The sequence below is a fragment of the Lepisosteus platostomus genome, chromosome 4 (genome assembly GCF_059453375.1).
Source record: "Lepisosteus platostomus isolate fLepPlt1 chromosome 4, fLepPlt1.hap1, whole genome shotgun sequence".
Taxonomy (NCBI): domain Eukaryota; kingdom Metazoa; phylum Chordata; class Actinopteri; order Semionotiformes; family Lepisosteidae; genus Lepisosteus; species Lepisosteus platostomus.
Genome location: NC_142614.1, coordinates 70,317,203 through 70,337,814, shown reverse-complemented (window position 1 = coordinate 70,337,814; position 20,612 = coordinate 70,317,203). Strand labels below are relative to the sequence as shown.

At 45.7% G+C, this 20,612-nt stretch overlaps 1 protein-coding gene across 12 annotated transcripts in view; it reads right to left on the bottom strand.

Annotated features, from left to right (window-relative positions):
* Positions 1-20,612, bottom strand: part of celf4 (CUGBP, Elav-like family member 4) — a 186,629-nt gene that overhangs the window by 24,278 nt on the left and 141,739 nt on the right. For 6 of the 12 annotated variants that reach the window (XR_015936097.1, XM_088630510.1, XM_088630517.1 and 3 more), the window contains exons 6-9: positions 9,683-9,826; positions 8,869-9,016; positions 7,767-7,919; positions 230-352 (exon numbers count right to left, since the gene is read on the bottom strand). Coding sequence is in view for 11 of the 12 variants with exons in the window: in XM_088630510.1 (XP_088486636.1) it covers positions 230-352; positions 7,767-7,919; positions 8,869-9,016; positions 9,683-9,826 (568 nt within the window). In the remaining variant the exon portion in view is untranslated. The remainder of the gene's footprint in view (positions 1-229; positions 353-7,766; positions 7,920-8,868; positions 9,017-9,682; positions 9,827-20,612) is intronic. The other 6 variants (XM_088630519.1, XM_088630521.1, XM_088630520.1 and 3 more) reach the window with 3 other exon arrangements.

Below are 20,612 nucleotides of genomic sequence, written 5' to 3'. Positions count from 1 at the left end.
GAGAGTCGGCAATAGGGAAACAATACAAACTAGTGCAGGGACAGGAACCCTCTGCCCTTCCATTCCATTCCAGTTCTTTGTTCCAGCCAATGACAACTAAGCCATTCTGTGTCAGGTCTGTCATTAGAGCACTGGTTAGATCAAAAACCCGTAATGACATGGATTGGAGGAGCCCAGGTTTCCAAACACAGGGTTACTGGGATCACAACAACAGTCTCCCCTACTGCACCTGGCGGAGTACCTTCGCTCAGAGCAGGCAGGAAGCAGCTCCCCTGCATCCCGAAACAACTCCTGTGTGAAACTGCGGGCTCCGGCTTCTCCGACTCCTCTCTAAAAATGATCTCCTGCAAAACTTTTAAACATTTAAAAACATTTTCTCCTGTCTTGTGGGTAGACACAACACGATGCACAGAGAGACGTCCGGCGGCGTGACCGGGTGTTTCCGTACAGCCGCAGGGCTCTGAGCCCTTGGCCCAGGCCAGAAAGCCTCTGTGAGGGGGCAGGGTCTGCGGCCGGGATGGTCCTCTATCAGATGGGTGTGCCGTCCCGCGATCTTGTGTGTCACAAGTGAAAAAACCCTAGCCAACATTTCCTTTCAAATTTTAAAAATATGAACAGCAGAGTTTCACCCGGCTCTCTTCTGTCACGGCATGTTCTTGCCGCTATTGCAGGTTGCTAAACAACTTTGACCCATACTGTTGTATATACTGATTCTGCAATGTCCACTTTCACAGTGCTAACAACAACATTATTATACGCTACTGCTAGAGTGCTACTTACTACAGGGTCAAGTCCTGTTACTTCCAGCACCTCCAAATATAGCAGAATAGTTCCATTTCTCCCCCCGTATTACCAATACCTTGGTATACAGCATATATTAGCCTTCCCTGTGAGCATCTGCATCAGGCCCTGCGTGATGCACAATGGCAGGGTACCCATGTAGCTGCATCTGTGCCTGCAACACGTTGTGTCGGCTGTCCTGCAGCAGGTGTGCTGTCTACAGTATGTGCCGAGGCAGCTCATTCTAATGTCATCACACTGCTCTGTGCTACGGTCTCTCTCCCCCCCCTCCTCTCCGCCTTGTTTCTCACTTCTCTTAGGAACATGCAGGCCCTTGTTCTCTGTAAAAGTCCTTGCCTTTTAGAGATAAAAAGATCCCATTTATCCTGAGCTGTTATCTCAGTTAGCGCCGCGCCGGGCTGTGTATGGGGGGCGAGGCTGTGCTGTAACACTCGGCCGCGCTGACGCAGATGGATCCTTGGTCGGGCAATCCGGCCTGACAATGAGGACAAATGTCCCAATTAGGGCAGCTTCCGCGCCTTGCTTAATGACCTCCATTCATTACAGCAGGCTCACCGGGGGAGGCTGAGAGATCTCTCTCATTAAAAAAAGCTCATATTCTGGGAGCCCAGACCACAAATTAGAGATTTCTATCTGGGCTGGTTATGGGGAGAAGGGGGGGTCCGTGCTTGCCTGTTACAGAATCGCAGAGACAAGGGTGGGAGCGCATGGAGAGACTCGGCTCCGGATCACTGAAACAGAGAGGAATGGCTACAAGGGAGGGGAGAGGGAGTCGTTTGGCTTTGTTGGAATCCAGCAGCCAACTGATCATCAAGCTGTTTCTTGGAAGAATCCTGGGTATCTTCCTCCAGACTCCCACAAGACTTAGTGTAAATGAAGGGTCTCCATTCCTGGTCCTGGAGGACTGGTATGTCTACAGGTTTTCAGTCCAGCTCAGCTCAGCTCATAACCACCTCAGTCAGATAATTATCGGCTTAATGGTATCAGCTTCGCCCGCTGGTGTATTAAAAAGAGCTAAAGGATGTGTAGATGCTCTGGCCCTCCAGGAACTGGACTGGGGTTCTCTGGTGTCAATAAAAGGCTGTTGTTTCTGTTTTAAATGCACTTCAATGAGGAGCACTTTCCTGTAGGACAGAAAGCCCTTTTGATGGCTTCAGACTACGCTGCTTTTGATTCTGTCAGTTGCTATAATATTCCTGCTTGGCTGGAAAGCGAATTGGGGATTTACACTACTCTTAGTTGCTTTAGCTCTTATTGTCTTTATGGGTGCGATCAGGTCTGATCATGTGGTGTCCTCCAGGGCTCCATACTGGGATCAATTCTGATGAGCAAGTATGGATGACTTGGTCAAATATTTTGACTTTACAGATTGTACGACCATCTTTATGCAGATGTTACTCAGATGTACATCGGCAGTACCCCCTTTACAAGACTGCAGGTGTCTGTTTTTGTGATTATGAACTTTCTAGCTGATTCAAACTAATTAGTGAATTGAACAGTATTAAGACTGAGCTCATGTTACACGTCACACAAACTGAGAAAATCAAATTGCCTAAGCATGGTTATAGTTCAATTCAATTTTGAGCTAAAATAAAAGAAATGGGGATTATTTCATATAACTTTTGAGCAGCATGTCCGTATGTCTCTTTCACCTCAGCAACATTGCTTGGTTCAGTTTGTTACAAACTGAGCAGCAGGAGTTCTGACAAGGTTTCTATCTGGTAAACATAAACCTTATATTGAAGTCACTGCACTGGCTTCCTGTTGAAGTGGGCATAGAGTAAGATAATGCTTTGGACGTTTAAGGCTATGAAGACAATCTCTTATGTTCTTGACCTCCAGATAAAGTACACCACAAGTCACACTTTGCTGTTCCCTAATGCAGGTCTTTTTGTTTGACCCCTCGAAAAAGAATTTAAAGTCTTTGCCTGACAATGAAATTGTTCCAAACAGCATCCTAGTAGATTTTGATATATTTTATATATTGGTGCATTTTGCCTGATTCTTTTTTCACGCTTTTTGTGTCCATTTGGGATACCATTTCTGGAAACCTTATAATAAAAGAAGGCATGATATTTTAAAATTTCAATAACGTAATAAAACAGAGAAGAGAGAAAGCAAGCACTGGGCGACTGTGGTGCAGAAAGGGATGCTTTCAATGTGAGAGTACAGTTGTGATGGCTGTAGCACTGAGCCTGCTGGGATATGGCTATGACAGTTCATGGGCAGCTCCAGCTTCACAGCCATGCAGCGCAACAGCTCAGACAAGAAGAGCATTTTGCTATGCCAAGAGACTAGAAATCCTGCTATTGGGGGAATTCAGTGTTATTTAGAATCTCATGGGGTATCATCATCTTATGTATCCACACCTTCTTAAATTCTCTTACTCAAAACTCATCCTTCTCTGCACGATCCTCAGCTTCTGAGAAATGTCAGTGTCTGGAAACTGAGTCACTATGCCTGTGCTGTGATCATAGTTTCTAACAGGCAACTCCAGCTTCAACACCACTTCTCTGACAGCAAAGAATTATTCTATGCCACAAGACTGATTGTACTGCCCTTGGATAATTCAGTGCCCTCTAAGAGGGTGACGCCACCTCCTGTTACAGGATCAGTGAGCCCTGTTAGACTGGGCTGCAGTGTTTTTGGCAGGTTTGTGTTAATGTGCTGTGTTGCAGTGTGTTCAAGAACCCAGTGTTAAAGCTGTGGGCTATAGTGTGTTCAGGACGTCGGTGTTAGAGAGCTGGGGCTACAATTTGTTTGGGAGCTCAGTGTTTGAGTACTGGGTAGCAGTGTGTTCACGAGCTCCAGTTGAGAGCGCCGGGCTGCTCTGTGTTCTGTAAGTCATCATTAGAGTGCTGTGCTGTACTATGTTGTGTAGCTTTAGGTTTGCATACTGGGCTGGGATGCTTTCAGGTGTTCAGTGTTTGTCTACTGAGCTGCAGAGTGTCCAGGTCTGAAGACTACTTCACAAAGCACTGAACATCATTTAAGCAATTTCAGATTAACTTAAAGCACATTTTCTAAGAAAATCACATCGTTGTTAGAGGTTAAAGACTTTCAGCTGTTTAAATGATTTAAGTCTATATTTATGAATGCACATATTTATTGACACCCTAACAGTGTGCCCTCAATTCCAGTCTGACAGTAAGAGAACATGGAGAACAGTCCACCTAGTCTTGCGTGCCGGTTTGGTTGCTACTAGCTATTCAAGTGCAAAACCTTGTTAAGCACCTTCTCAAGGTGTTTAAATAGTGGACTTAAGTAAAATGTTTAAGTCTCTCACCACAGACCTGACACCTATTCTCACCCCCGTTACCTTCCGATAAAAAAGCACTTTCTCACAGAGGCTCTTGAACGTAACATCACGGAGTGCACGATGTGTCCTACAGCCTGGAGACCGCATGTTCACAAACAGGCTGTTCCCCAACCCTAAAGCTGTAGACGCCTGCTGACAAACTGGGAAGGAAGAACTTTCAAAGGCTGCATGGAGGAGAGATGGCTGAGACACCTTTAGGACACTGGTGACCTACAGTTCCATAGAAACCCCAGGAAGCACTACGCCAGCCCACCCTGGTGAGACAGCAACTCTGCTGTTTCTGAATCAGAAAAGACTCAAGGGCTCTGTGATTTACATCTAGAACAAACACACGCATTAACTTCCTCCTTACAGGCTGTGTTGAATGCTAGCTGGCTATTCCAACCTGGTTTCAATGAAGCAGGAAAGAGAAAATAAAAATGAATTGGAAAGCCCTTCTAGTTAACAATATTGTATCTTGGAAACGGGGAAACTACTGTAACTCAAAACATGGTCAAGCCTACAGTAGGTACTTTATTTCTTTTATTTTTATATAGAAACAAAAATTGGTAGAAGGCTTGAGGCTGACATAATTACAGTATGAGGTGGAAACCATATATTAGACCCTGAAATAACCCCCACAAGTTTTCACTTTCCAGAGGTATCTGCGAACAGTAAACTACAGGAAAGAAGAGGTGAAGTTTTAAATTGCTACTAAACGTCGGTCCAGCCTTGGAGTAATTAATGACTCTGCTTTCTGGTCTGATTTCAAATTTTCCATTCCTTTTTGTTTTTTATCCAAATAGCCGTAAGAAGTACGCAATAAACTTCATAGTCAAAGAGGGGCAAACAGCTCATCCTAGCATGCATGGTGGTGTGTGACTCCTGACTGACTGTCTTTCTCCAGGCAGGTTTCACTATGTTTGAGAATGGTATATGAATTTAAATATTTATATGTTCATAACTATCCACAATCCTTTCGTGTCCTGTAAGTGCCAGTTTCTGTTATTATGTTTATTAGCAGCATTGCATGTTGGGACAGTAGGGTCTTCACACAGTGAACAGCTCTATAAAGAAGTGACCAGCCTGTTTTCTCTTCATCGTAACCGAGGTGATGAATAAGTCACTGCCAGGCTCTGTTGAGAGGGCAGTGGCTCATGTGGAGGTTGTCACTGATCCACGTGTGCTGCAGACTCTCTGTTTGTCTAGCGCACTCAGTTGGGAGACAGAGAACATGCCATGTTTCTCCCTAACACTATATCAGATAAAGACAGTTCATCATCCAGTCACCACTGTTCTCCATTACCGTGAGTATAATGTCTGTACAGACCCAGTAACCCCCTGCAGTACAGTGCTCTCCTCTCTACTGCCTGCTGAGAACAAAACTGGTCAAACAAGCCTGGTATTTTGATTCTGGGCATGTAACACTCCCCCTCACTTGCTCCTGTCACAGTTTGCAAACTTCCCCGAATGAGAGGCCAGCACATCTCAGATGGATACCTATTATGTAAATTATTAAACTTGAATCGGCAAGTACAATCCCGCTCTTGTGCATTGGAAGTGGTGATTGAGGGGCTGAGGGATGTGGGGGGAGTTATTCTGGAATCTGAGAACCGTTTGCCCCTTGGGGCAGCAGAGAGCTCATGTCAGACTGTAAGACTCACTGTGGTGGTATAATCTAGACTAGATCCACAACTTCAAATGTGGAGTAGAGAGAGGGCATGGGGCGACCTTCCAGGGGAGTTAAACAAAAAATGATCGAAAATACATGACCGCACTAAAGAGCTTTCACTGCCCTTGCTCCAGTCACTCTTTGCAAACACTTCATTTATCCGGGGGCTTAAGACAAAAGCTTGAGATTTGTGGTTGCAAATGAAATTGTATTACTGCCTAATTATCATGCCATTAGCACGGAATCCCACTGAAAGAGTACATTCATGAGTAGGAGCATATCCTCACTTTATTAGTCAGAACATGCAGTTAATCATGGCTGAGTTAACAGATTAAAACTCCTAGATCTCCTCAGTGACTCCATCCCAATTTTCATTCGGAGAGTTGGCACATTAGTCCGGGAGGAATAGGGAAAGCATGGTCTGAAAACGTCTGAGCTTAATACAGAAGGAAAAGCTGCAGATGGCAGCTGTTACAGCTACTTCTATGTCCTGCTGTTTATTCTAAAGACACACAAACATGATATTCTAGAGTGCTTTTTCATCTTTTCATCTTTTTAACGCAGATTAATCGCACCGGATGCTGAAAGTTTAATTTAAATTCTGGCTTTCCAATTTGGATTCAAGGAGCTACATATCAAAATTGCACTCCCATATTTCCTTGCACTTGGAATCTGCTAGAGCAACATATTTCCGATGTGGGGTAGGATGATTTTTTGATATTCAGTATTGTCCATCTGCAAAAGCCAAAGTAAAAAAGCAAGCTGGAATGTAATTCACGTGGACTTGCAGTACTTGCAGTAACAGTCATCTCTAAAGTCTCCCTACTTTATTAGGGTCCTGCTTCAGGTGTGTAGGAAACCATTCTCACAGCTGCTGCAGCTGTTGCAGGTGTATAGAAACACAGATAACTATGATGGCCTGCAAGATAAGTATTATAGTTAATACTGCAGCAGTCTACTAGATATCAGCTTCTGCTTGATTGGAGCCCAGTCTCTTATTCAGACAGACAGGGCTTTAAGACCATTCAGACTATATAGCTTGTTTGGCTTCCAGCACCTAACTGATGAGAGGATATCATCCAGCTATTTCCTGAAAGAAGCTAGGGGATCAGATTCAACACCCAGGCTTGGTATCTTATTTCTCAATCCTTTGTGAGAGGTGCCTCCATTTCCTGTACCAAGGAGGTATATCACCCTGCAACTCACAATGTGCAGTTCACTGAAGAAGGTGTGAGCCAGGTCAGTACCTGGATGGGGAGATCCCCTGGTAAAACCGAAGTCCTGTTTCTCCTTGGCTATTAAAATTCCCAGTTTGTTTCTTGAAAAGAGTAGGGCTGTTAACCCTGGTATCCTAGCCAAATTTTGCCCTGGTCTTTACCAATCATGGCCTCCTAATAATCCCCATCTCTGGACTGGCTTCATCACTCTGCTCTCCTTCCCACTGAGAGCTGGTGTGTGGGGAGCGGACTGGAGCATCATAGATAGATAATACATTATTAATCCTGTAGGGAAATTCATCATCCAGGCCATCCAGCCCATCCAGCCCATCATCCAGGTGGGGCTGCACACTGGTGGTGGTGGAGGGGAGTCCCTGTAAAAAGCTTTGAGTGGAGTGTCCTGAAAAGTGCTACATAAGTGTAAGGAATTTACACTTTTATTTTGTTAGTCTCTCCTTGTAAGAGATAGAGCAAATCACAGGCAGATCAGTAGGCAGATTTAAAAATCAGTTAGCTGCTTTGGATATTTGTAATATGGGAAGTTAATTAATATATATATTTAACATGTTAAATGGAGCAGCTCTTTACAATACTGAACCTTTGTACTTTTTCCACTGTGTGATTCTGGGGGGAGGGAGCGCGCAGGGAGATTGACGGAGGTTGAAAGCAGGTTCCTGTGCTTCAGGACGAGCTTCTCTCACAGAGTGATCACGAGCTCCCCAGACGGTGCAGTGATATGATAAACACCGGCTCGCCCACCTGACCCTGCCCTGCTCACCTGGGTAGGGGTGGATCCCGTTAGTGAAGACGGCCTCAGCGGGGGGCTGGCCATTGGCTTGGGGCGGGGGCAGGCCCGTGAAGCCATTGACTCCGATGGGGGAGGGGATGCTGGTCACTGCTGGGGCCGTGATGCCAGGAGGGGTGCTGCCACCTAGTGGAGAGGAAGAGGAAGGGCGAGAGGCCGGAGGGTGGTGGAAGGGGCAAACAGGTAGAGAGGGCATTGAGGAAGAGAGTGGGAGGATGCAGAAGACGAGACGGAGGGAGAGAAGAGAGAGAAGGGGTGTATGAAAGGGTGCAGGAGTATCTATTCGGGCTCCTCTGACTACCCGGCTGATTCAGTGTACGGTACATCCCACTACAGAATCAGCTGTTCCACCAGGCATCTCAACGGATTCCCCTGTCAGGTGTGCAAAGGTGATTTATAAAAACCGCTGAATGTTTTATTTGACAGTTTATTATGAAGCTGTCTTTTCCATTGTACATAAATCCTGATTACAGCCATACGAGACAGTCACTTTCCCAAAACACGAACTAGCCACCCAAACATGAACGTGCCCCCCAGTCCCTTGTAGCCCAGTGTGGTCAGTGCTGGGGGGGGATCTCAGCTGAGAGACGGCTGAGGAATGAATGAGCTTTGTATGAGGTTTTGGTGCATATATATCTTAACGGTGTCATTTATTTAGAGGAACAAGTAATAGGTTTATTCCATGCTGAAAAAAAGGAGAAAGAAACGTTTCAGCTGTGGAGTCTTCTTCAGGTGTCATTTATTTAAATACACTCTAAAGTGTTATATGGGTGGCTTATGGATTTCTTAATAATGGCATCTCAGAGTAAGGCTGAGTGGATATAACAGTCCGTCTGGAAGGAATGAGTTTACAGAGAATTTCCCATTCCACCTCGACATTTTCCTGGTAGTTCACTGCTCTTGTGTTTTACACTCAGGGCGCCCTGTGCCATGTCTCTTTGCTTCAGTTCAGCTGACTCAAGAGCAGCCCAGTGGAAGAAGGAGGTTCCTGGTGTAGCTCTGCATGTTTCCCTCTATCAGTGTACCCCTGGTACCCCTGGGAGTGGAGTCCAGAGCGCCAGGCTGGGTAGCTCACCTGAGGTTGGGGTCATGGGAGCCGCCGCCAGCCCGTTGACATTGAGTGTTGCCATCTGTTGCATCTGGGCGGCGGCGAAGGCAGCCATGGGGCTGAGGTACCCCCCCTGAGTCACTGAAGCCATTAGAGCTGCCTGCTGCTGCATCAGCTGGGGAGACACACAGAGCCGGACAGACAGACAGGGCCTCATACAGCTCGGACAGACAGACAGGGCCTCATACTGCTCTGACAGACAGACAGGACCTCAGACTGTTCTGACAGACAGACAGGGCCTCAGACTGCTCTGACAGACAGGGCCTCAGACTGCTCTGACAGACAGACAGGGCCTAAGACTGCTCTGACAGACAGACAGGACCTCACACTGCTCTGACAGATAGACAGGGCCTCACACTGCTCTGACAGGCAGACAGGACCTCAGACTGCTCTGACAGGCAGACAGGACCTCAGACTGCTCTGACAGGCAGACAGGACCTCAGACTGCTCTGATGGACATAAAAAAACAGTGAGCTGAAATAATAAAGATAAAGAGAGGAAAAACAAACAGGTGGACGTGGACATGGAATGTCTTTTATCAGGTCAAATAGGACAAAATATTGAGAGACAGAGAAACACAAACCAGCAAGCGTTCCCAGAGCGAGACTGAGAGAGGGCAAGAGAGACAGTAACACAACGGGCAGTACAAGAAAAATCTAAAAAAGGGACACAGATATGCAGTAGATATGCTAGAGACACCAGTGTAAAACAGCACACGAGTGAAAGAATACAGAGAGAAAGAAGGAGGGAAGTCAAGTGAGAAGCTGGTCTCTATACTTACTGCTTGTGCGTAGGCTCCATACGCGCCAAACTGGATGGCCATGGGGTTGAACATGCCCATCTGCCCCGCCATCTGCTGCATCCTACGGATAGTCCGCTCCTTGTCCGTGTCAGCAAACTTCACCACCAGACTGGAGGAGGCGCCCTGCAACACACACAGACAGTCAGTCATGCAGAGAGTCCTGAGAATGGTAATTAATCCAGACCACTCGGCAGCGCTCTGCAGCTTCACGCCTGCCTGCTGTCAAGCCTGGAGCCACAGTGTCAATCCTTCCCATACAAGACACTCATCAGACAGGAGGGCACAGACACATGATCACAGTGTCCTCCTCTCCCATACAAGACACTCATCAGACAGGAGGGCACAGACACATGATCACAGTGTCCTCCTCTCCCATACAAGACACTCATCAGACAGGAGGGCACAGACACATGATCACAGTGTCCTCCTCTCCCATACAAGACACTCATCAGACAGGAGGGCACAGACACATGATCACAGTGTCCTCCTCTCCCATACAAGACACTCATCAGACAGGAGGGCACAGACACATGATCACAGTGTCCTCTTCTCCCATCCAAGACACTCATCAGACAGGAGGGCACAGACACATGATCACAGTGTCCTCCTCTCCCATACAAGACACTCATTAGACAGGAGGACACAGACACAGGAACTCAGTGTCTTCCCCTCCCATACAAGACACTCATCAGATAGGAGGACTGGGACACATGAACACAACGTCCCCTCCTCTCCTATACAAGACATATACATATACTCTTCAGACAGGAGGACACAGACACAGGAACTCTTTGTCCTTCCTCCCATTCGAGACACTCTTCAGACAGGGGGACAGGGAGTAGAAAGCAATCCTCCCTCATCTACATAGCAGCCTGAGACATCGACAGCACTATAAGAGAGGTCAGTTACTGTATTTTGTTCAGCAAAAGTTCAAGCAATAATGAATAGACAAAGCCACCCTAAATTAGAGGAGCTTACCTCAGCAGGTTTTTCATAAACAAAAACCATCATTGCTAAAATGCTGTGTATGGAAACAGTGGTAATTCTTACTAGTCTTAATTTGTTAAGAACTCAAGTGTCACAAAAGGAGAAGACTATTTCTAGGAGCAGACGTGAATATGAATCACACAGCACCACATGCTGAGAGAGCACTGCTAGCTCCCCACACATCTCCCTGCTGCACAGCAGGGCCAACAGACCCCTGCACCCCCATTCTCCTCATCACCCAGACCCCTCCCTGGTGAAGAGGTGAAGATCACTTCTAGAGCTCAAACTGAGACACCACGGCTGTCTGTGCCCTGCTGCGCCACACCTCCCCTCTCCCATCCTCCATCGCCGCCTCTCTTTGATCAGGACTGCATTCTGTTTTTTTTAGGAACAATAATGTGGCTCATTCATTTTCCCTATAAAGAGATACCGTCTTCCTTGAATCTAAAACACACCACTTACTTTCCTGCGTCCTTTATAGGTGATCTATCCGAAATATACTTTCTGTTTGAGATCTGATTACCGAGTGTGATTCTTGTCTGTCTTGTAATCGCTCAACAGTACTTTACCTACCTACAGACCACTATGGTAACACAACACACTGTACAGCAACTTGACAAATATCCCAGCATGAAAGAGGTGTTTCTATATAACACACAATTTGCTTGAGTGTCTGAGCAGGAAGGCAGGAGTGCAGGAATGCAGCGGGCACAGCTGTTGATCCACACACATGGGCAGTGCCCGGTGAGGAGGACCGTACATGTCCGCTGTTCCCTAAATCTGATTCCTAAAGGGTTTATGGGCCTTAAGGCTTTCATTCAACCTGCGTTTTTAAATAGATCACTGAAGTACTTTCACAGCCTGAATGAAGCTTACTGGACTGGAGACCTGGGCTGTGCAAGAGAGCCCCAGCTCTGTCACTGTCCCAGAGCGCTGCTGTCCCCGACCCCAGGACACTGAGCCAGTGAGAGGCAGCCTGGCTCCTGGATGTGTCCCCACTCCTGGGCTGAGCTGCAGATCATTATTACCAGGATTAAAACACCCCTGATTGCCTGCAATCACAGAGCACACAGGCCCTCTGATCCTCACCCACACTTAATTACTGCCTGTTACAGGGCTTTGTCAAGAGGGAGAGAGAGAGTGCGCCAGCGAGCTGCAGGAGCCAGGCCACCTCGTTTCGCCCGGGGACATTTGCATATCACCTTTTCCTTCCTCTCTTCGCTGCAATTAGGCAGCTCGTGGTGAAGAAAGAGGAAAGGCGGGCTGCAATCAACAAGGATTTTTACATCTCGTCTTGGAAGCTGTGCCGATGGACTGCCTGCCTGAGGTCTCACATTTAAAAAAAAAAACACTCTCCGTCAAAATCACTGATCTGCTCTGCCGCAGTGTCTGGTATACAGCACAGGCTCCTTGTACTATTTCGGGATTTTTCACCTATCTGCTTGCCTTTCCATACATTTCCACGAGTTGCAGTTTCATCATTAAATTGAAGAGAATGCAACAAGTGTCAGACGAATTCGAGTGACATCAAGCCTATGCAGGGCTTTCGCGGCTGCTGCTGATGCACAAGAGTTAAGGACTGGATAGTGTCTCAGGGTGAATGCAGGGAACCCTCAGGCTACCTGTGTGCCTAAGCTCAGTGAACATTGTACAGGAGAGGATGCCTGGCACATCTGGCTGTTCTGATTGTCCTTTTACAAAAGCCTCTAACCCAGCAGGGACAGTAATGCTAGACAGCACACCTGCTTCAAAGCAGAAAACTGGAAAAATAAAAGAATTCTAGCTCTCCGCTGAGAACAGACAGCAGAAGAACTATGTAGCCTAAATCACCCCACCACCAGCTCCTGTAGGAACATCCGGCAAAACAAAGGAGAGATTTAATTTTCCCAACGCACTGTAGCCATGGTTCAAGTACCAACCTTCTCCTTGACTGTTTGCTTCAGGACCTGCTTGACATACAAGGCCAGATCACCAGATTGAGATGGATGGGCCTTGTCTGTTTTCTGAGTTACGGTTTCTAACACAACAGTTAACTTTTTAACATCATTAAAACTGAGAACAGGATGCAGTTCTTTACACAACGGGCTGTGGGAATATCGCACAAGGCCGTGAATAAGACATTACTGTGGTGTTGACATTAGTAGAGCCTTTTCTTGACTGGGTAGGACAGGGAAAGGGCAGTCAGATCAAAAAGAGATAAGTGTCTTGTGGTAGGAAGAAAGATCTGGAGATATTCGATCAAATCTGTTGAAATCCTCAGAAAGATTGATCCCAGATCCCAGATCAGACAAAGCTATAACAAGGGAACTATTCCAACCAAGGGTTGTAGGGTGAAACAAACTTAGTTCCAGACAGTATATTATGAATGGCCTTTTCTCATCTCTTAATGGGATGCCAGGGCAACTTCAACTGCACAACGGCATAGGCCATTCCAGGTTATAATAATAATAATAAACTTTATTTTATATAGCGCCTTTAAAGGTGGCTTCTCAAAGCGCTTTACAGGATGACAATAACAATAAATAAGAAGACTACAACAATAAATAAGAAAAATTTCACAAGACAGGACACAATTATAATTACAGCAATACAACAATAACAATAGAGGAGACCGTGGAAGATGGTATTAAGAAGAGCAGAGGGGTGAAGAATGGAACCAGTTAAGTAAAGGCTTTTCTGAAAAGGAGGGTTTTGAGTCTGGATTTGAAGGAGTTTAGAGAAGGTGACTCTCTAATATCCTTGGGCAAGGAGTTCCAGAGCTTGGGGGCATAGCAGGAGAAGGCCCTGTCGCCCATACAATGTAGACGGGCTTGGGGGACAGTAAGGAGGGCAGAATTTGAAGAGCGGAGGTTGCGAGGTGGGGAGTAGGGCGATAAAAGTTCAGACAGGTATTGAGGTGCCAAGCCATGTAAAGCCTTGTAGGTGAGCATGAGGATTTTAAAGTCTACGCGGAATTTGACCGGAAGCCAGTGCAAGGACTCCAGGATAGGAGTAATGTGAACACTTGCACTAGATCTGGTCAGGATTCTGGCTGCTGAATTTTGGACATACTGCAGCTTGTTCAGAGTAGATTTAGATACCCCAGGGAGCAGAGCATTGCAGTAGTCAATTCGAGAGAATACAAATATGTTGATCAGCTTTTCAGCCACAGTTAATGATAGCATAGGGCGTAGTCCTAGGTCGTAGGTTAAATAGTTACAGGCTCTTTAGCATGAACCCATACCAGGCTGAAGATATTTCATTCTCCTGTTTAAAGGTAACAGTGGATAAACAGACCTAGAGTATTTCCTTCCTAACATCATGATGAAAACCAGCACGCGGACTTGAACAGTACAGCAGAGCTGCGTGCAGCAGCTGGGAGGACACTGTTTCAGAGGGCTGCAGACCACTGATTTCAAGTAGTCCAGTCCTGCGCAGGAGAACACCAAGCCCTGCTGTCCTGCTCTCCATCTATCCTCTTTAATTGCCCTCTTAATTACATTGAGCCGCAAGATTGATATTTGAAGCAAGCCCCCCTTTGCCCCCCTCCCTTTTTTAATTAGAGGTGCACGTCTGCGGCCTTAACGAGCATCTGTCCCTGTGCCAGGAAGGCCGGCTGGGCACTTATCAAAGCCGCCAGTCATACAAAACCCTACCACTCTCCTGTGCGACTGGGGCGCCACACTCTGCTTTTGACAAAACAAAGAAAGTCGCTATTTGTGTATCCCTGCTCTAATGAATGGTTTAAATGGGGATGTTTCTTTCCCCTCGCAGACATAGATGAGTACAGACCTAGGTGCAGAATTGCTTCGCTATGTGTGTGTGTGTGCGCTGCTCTGCACCTGCTGGGATTTGACTAAGGAAATCTGAAATGTCCCCACCTTGTGATCCACAGAGCGCCACTTCCCAGACATCAGTGAATTCCGTTATGCCAAACGAATGTCCAATGTTATGTAGGTTCTCAGGAGGTGACGTCATCATAAAAAAGCTCTGATGAGTCCTAAAAACATTGTGCCGACACATTGCATCTATTTTCTTTTCCTTTCAGCATGGAAAAAACCGGAACCCGTTCCGAAGATGAGTCCTGCTACATATCTGTGTAATTTGGTTTGCATTTTCACAGGCTTTGGCACAACACAGGAGAGTGAAGCGCATTATCTAGAAAGGCTGCTTTCCTCATTCTTCCTCTCTGCCTGCACGATCTCCGGCGAGTGCACACAGACGTAGGACAAAGAGGGAGGTTGAGCCCTTGTGCCCCCTGTCAATAAGCTCTCTCCTACACACCACCTCTGAGAGCAGTATGGTTCTATCTCAAGCACACAGGGAGCAGTGGGTGAAGTTTCAGTCAGGAATTGCAAACATAAAACAGGAAAAAAAAACAACTGGACCTTAATGTATATACACTGTATATAACCACATGTGCTGTACATATAATTGCATATAGTCAGCAACCATATAATAGTGGAAAGGATTAATTTGCCCCGTTGGGTATTAATTATTTTGTATTTGTCTTAAATGCAATGCACCAGAATGCATGCTGATTTTTCATTTTCATTTTTCACATTGCTGCATTCACACTGTGCACACATGACAGAATTTGTGCAATCCGAGGCGTCAGAGAGCAGCCGTCTGTACAACATTGTGCCTGCGTTTCTGGCTTTTCAGTCCAGTAGCACCAGGGCTAGAGTCCAGCTCACTATGCTACAGTAACTCCTCTCATTTCTTCTCCTTCACACATGGGGGAAGGGCAGGGGGGAGGGCATTCCACGCACTAGATGGCGCTGTAGGCTTTCATTAGGACAGATCAGCGAAAGGTTATCCAATATTTATTTTGGCCACAGGGAATTTAAGAGTGAGAATTAAATTCTAAGATAAACAATCTGGCAGGGAAAGAAAAAATTGCACCCTAATGAAATTTATTTTTCTAAAATTGCCCAAGCATGGCACGGAAGGTCAGGAGATGAAAACATGGAGAGGGATTTGGTGACGTTACTCTCAGTGGTGAACTGGGCAGAGACTTGGCAGACTTGACCACTAAACAAATGATCAAACAGCCCAGCTCTGCATGCATAGCAAAGGCAACCAAGCAGCAGCAGAGAGGAGGAAAGAAACAGCTTTTCAAACACCCTTAGAGAAGCAGCTTAAGAAGTGCACAGAAATAATAACAATACAACTAATACAAATGAGCATAAGTTGCAGTATTGATATTAGTGTTAGCACTTTGTATTAGCATTAGTGTCAGTATTGGCTTTAGTAATGCTATTAGACTCAGCATTATTGAAGCAGACACAGCATTTTGTGCATGGAGCAGGACAGCTGTATGTAATAGATAATAAAAGAAACAAAATAAAGCCGCAGAGCTAATTGGACAGGAGGTACATTGTTGGATGTTCCCAGGGACAGCTCTAACTCCTGCTTGGTATTTGGCCCACTGATGAACTCTGGGGGGTCTATAACCTTCTACTGTAAATAAGCACCTCCCAGCTTCACTGCAGCCGGATGTGGACAGTTCTGCCACCCCCCTCCCTTACAGCCTGAAGCTCTGCCACCTTTGTGTCTCCAGTCAATTGGGACAAATAGCAATGGCTTGTATTATCTTTCTTATTATTCATTCCAATTTTCGACCCAGCATTTGCGATCTATACAGTACGTCAGTGTTTACCGCAGGTATAAAAGAAAATCTATACACACTCTTCCACGGAATATATTAGAATGCAGATTGTGCAAAAATGGCCTGATATCTGGGACTCACAATTAAGATGACAGAGTAGTGTTGCCTAAGAATCCCTATTCTGGGCAGGCAATGTTAATGAAAACACTAAGTGACGCAAGATCACCTAGAATTCACTGCATGTATATAGTGCTTTACATAAAGCATGGACCCACTTAGTCCACCACTAAGTAGCACCCTCTTGAATGACAACCTTTCTGTGGGTCTTAAACACAGCCACACTCAGTCAAGGAGAGAGGCGTGAAGGCCTTTGGCAGGTTGAGTTAGAAACCTTCTGTACGTTTTAAAAGGCACAGGCCTGAAATGAGACTACGACTTCATTTTCCAACATCGGTTTGATCATTTTTCACTTTTCACTTTCGAACCACCATTACTGTATCAACAGCCTGACACTCGACAAAGGAAGCAGCAGACACGCACCCTGTGTCCACTGTTGTCGGAGAAGAGTCGCCATGTAAACAGTTAAGGAACTAGGAAAAGAATAACAGACTGACGGGCATGAACACAGCGGAATTAAAAGCTGAAGTTAAAAAAAGAAGCACGACCACGATAAAAATCCTAGTGAGGAAATGCGAACATAAAAAAATGGTGAGATGAGAAGAATGGCAAGTGTACAACAGCTGCCTGGAGGATAACACTTGATTTTACAGCCTGCAGCAAGACACCTCCACTGCTGCCTGTTAATAACAGCAAGGAGAGACACTGGCAGGGAGGCATTAATCACAGATCACTGAGAAATGCACCAGATTCTTTTAATTTAATGCGCCTCTCTTTACATTTGCATTACAGGATTCGAGTACGGCTAGGGCACACTTTTTATTGGCCACACACTCTTGATTGTCTTTCCTTTGATTAATTCAGTCTCTGTCCGAGCATTCCCAGGCTTCGCAGTCATCCCACGGAACACAGCTGTGCTCCCAGCTCCAGAGCCCTCCCGACTAGCTGAGAGGGAACGCTGCTCGGACAGAGCAGGATTTGATTTGGCGGTGGCTGTGGGGAAGCAGCAGTGATCCACTGTCCAGACACGGGGGGGGGGGGGGGGGAGAGAGTGTGTGTGTGTGTGTGTGTGTGTGTGTGTGTGTGTGTGTGTGTGTGTGTGTGTGTGTGTGTGTGTGTGTGTGTGCCAGCTTGCAGCCTCAGAACAGTCATCCCGTGTGTGTGTGTGTGTGTGTGTGTGTGTGAGAGTGTGTGTGTGAGTGTGTGTGTGTGCCAGTTTGCTGCCTCAGAACGGTCAAACCCGTGTGTGTGTGTGTGTGTGTGTGTGTGTGTGTGTGTGTGTGTGTGTGTGTGTGTGTGTGTGTGTGTGTGTGTGCGTCAATTGTGCTCCTGCCACTCAGCCATGCCCGACCCCACACAGCATGGTCAGCTGACTAACCCGAGTTAAAAAAAGGACCCGAGTAAGGACTCACTACGTAAAAATGACCATGAAGATGGGTGAGAATGATTTCACCTCTGGCGTGCCAGTTCTACGGCCGATACATGCATCAGCACTGTATAGCCCAAACTCTCTACTATCCCCAGTAAAGTTTTTCCAGTGAGGCTTGGAAATCACTGATCAAATTCACAGAGCTTCATTGGCATGAGCCCTGAATGACAGTGTTGCCAAAGCAGAAACAACTAACAGATTCATAAATGAAAAATAAACCGTACAAATCACAGCACAAGCCAAACAACACTATGTTACCCACTGGGCCACGCACGAACACAACATAAACTGGAACGCTACAGAACTCCAAACAGACAATACACATGAATGATGTGAATGATGAATATCTGACCAGGGTGAGAAACAGCTTAGAGAAACAGACCCCTGACGAAGTAGAGGCTCAGTGACCACGATCCAAATAGCCAAATGCTCAAAATCCTCAAAGGTGCTGACACAGTCAATCTAGCGGACTGACTCTCAGATTCTAAGTGTTGCAGTCCAGAAAATCTGTGTTCATGTTATGGTCACCCCTGTGTGACAGGGCCCCCCTAAACTGGCAGCATGGCATTGGAGGACCTGTGCACAGACACCCCCTGTTCCTATTGCCCTCCTTGAGCCCCTACTCCCTTTAACCTTACCTAAACCTGTGGGGCTCTGAGGCCACATCAACCCTGATGTAAACAGCTGACCCAGTCCGTACCCGGCCTGCCTCACTCATTCCACTGTCAAACCCCTAAAAGACAGGGGAACAGCACCTTGCTTCTGCCCTTCTAAACCCCAAGCTGCAGCAAAGTCTACATTTTCACCATTAGCTATCCTGCTTTTCCATGCAAACCCCGTGGGAAATTTTAACCTTCCTAAGTACTGGCTGACAGGGTGCCCAAACGTTTGCACATGCCAATAATATTCGCTGCTTTATTTTTTTTTTCAATTGGTTAAATTCAGCAAATAAATTGTAATTGTGAAGAGGCTGTGTTAACTTCTTTTCACTTAGAGATTCTATGAAAAATGCAATTTCATCCAAACTTTTGTATGGAACTGTTCCGCTACTCTATATATATGGTATATGTACAGTATATAGTGCTACATGTATATAGTGCAGCTATAGTGCCGTGAAAATACTCTTCGTGGCTAGAATATAGTTTAGACCTTTATTCATTGCCTGTCTCTAAAAAGAAAAGACTGAACACAGATGCAGATCTCACTCTGACCACCTCATGCAAAGGCCTGCACTTATTTTCTCTCTCACGAGCAGTGCAAACTGCCAAATGGCTCTGAGACATGGCCACTCTGTAACACCCTGTCACCCCCTGCTGTTCCAACGCTGCTGAATCCCAAGGATCTTCTGTGAGCTGCATTGCTGGACTGTCATACAAGGTTGAGCCGCCCTGGCCCGAGACAGGGAGGTTATGACGATGTGAGAGTTGGTAGACCAACGTGGACATACAAAGTTGGACAGAGAGCAAGAGTGTGTGTGGAAACAAGTGTCCTCAAATGCCCCGTGGGCAAACAGCAGGCCAGCTGTCTACACTTCAATAAAAAGACTAAGATAAGTCATTTGCCTATTTGAACCCTCTCCAGGCTTTGCCAGTCCCCTACAGCCATGCCGCTGAGTCTTCTGCTGACAGTCACCCAGGGCTGATCTTCAGCCTGATTGTCAGGTCCTGTGCTGTGTATCAGCAGGCAGAGTGTCAGATTGTCAGTCTGGGTGCCACTGTGATGGCTGCTGATCCAGTATCATTGCTGGTATATCAGATAGTTTAACATAGTGTTTGCCAGTCTTACCAAAAGCCTGTTTGACTCCCATCCTGTCAGTCAGTTAATCTATCACTGCATCTTTGTCTTGCAACATGTCTGTCAGTCTCACAGGGTGTCACTCAAGCCCTCATTGATTAGGGGACCATATGACTCTGTGCTTGTCAGCATACTGGAAAATCATAGGATTTTTACAACCACAATTGACTTAAATTGAAATGCATATGCTAGGAAATCCAGCCTCATGTCTTTTCTAAGATGGAAATAGATAATAAAGTCTGATTAATTGAAAAATGTTACTTACTTGTGAGAAAATGTATTTCTTTCATTAAACACTGATTGTGATCATAGCAAAGGCGTAATACTGAAATTAGATCCTTTCCATGTACAGTGAGTGCAGGTTTGAAGTCCTGTCGTTTCTCATTGAACACAGATTCATATAGGCTTCCAGTCCAATGTTATAAAATCATTATTTACGGTTAGACGAGACCATTATCTATGGTAACCAAAAGAGAATAATAAGTATGGATTTGATAAAGACAAACTGTACCTAACAAATTAACCTAACATTTGGCAAAGACAAATAGTACCTAAGAATTTACCTAACATTATTAACCCTTTTTTTTGAACAAGCAACACTAGAAATTAATACCAAAGGATAATACAGTATATGGTATATGGTATGGTAAATGTGGATTTCCAGAATGTTGGTTGACAATGTTATTTATAAGGGATTCATTCTCAAACTAAGAACTCAGCATGTGGACTGAGAACTAATTAATTAAAGGGCAACCACGATTCTAGGAAATGTAGTGAAATGCCCGCCTGTGTACGGGGTCATAGGTACCTGAATTCTGTCCTGGAACATATGGAACAATGCAAGGATAATCCATGGGCTGGATGCCAGTTCTGCATGCAGACAATTCTTGGTCTTAAACAGGTGTTATTCACAGACAAACTAAGACAAGACAGATCATAGATGATTCCTTCCATTTTCTAACATCTTGATCCAATACAGGGTCGCAGGGTGG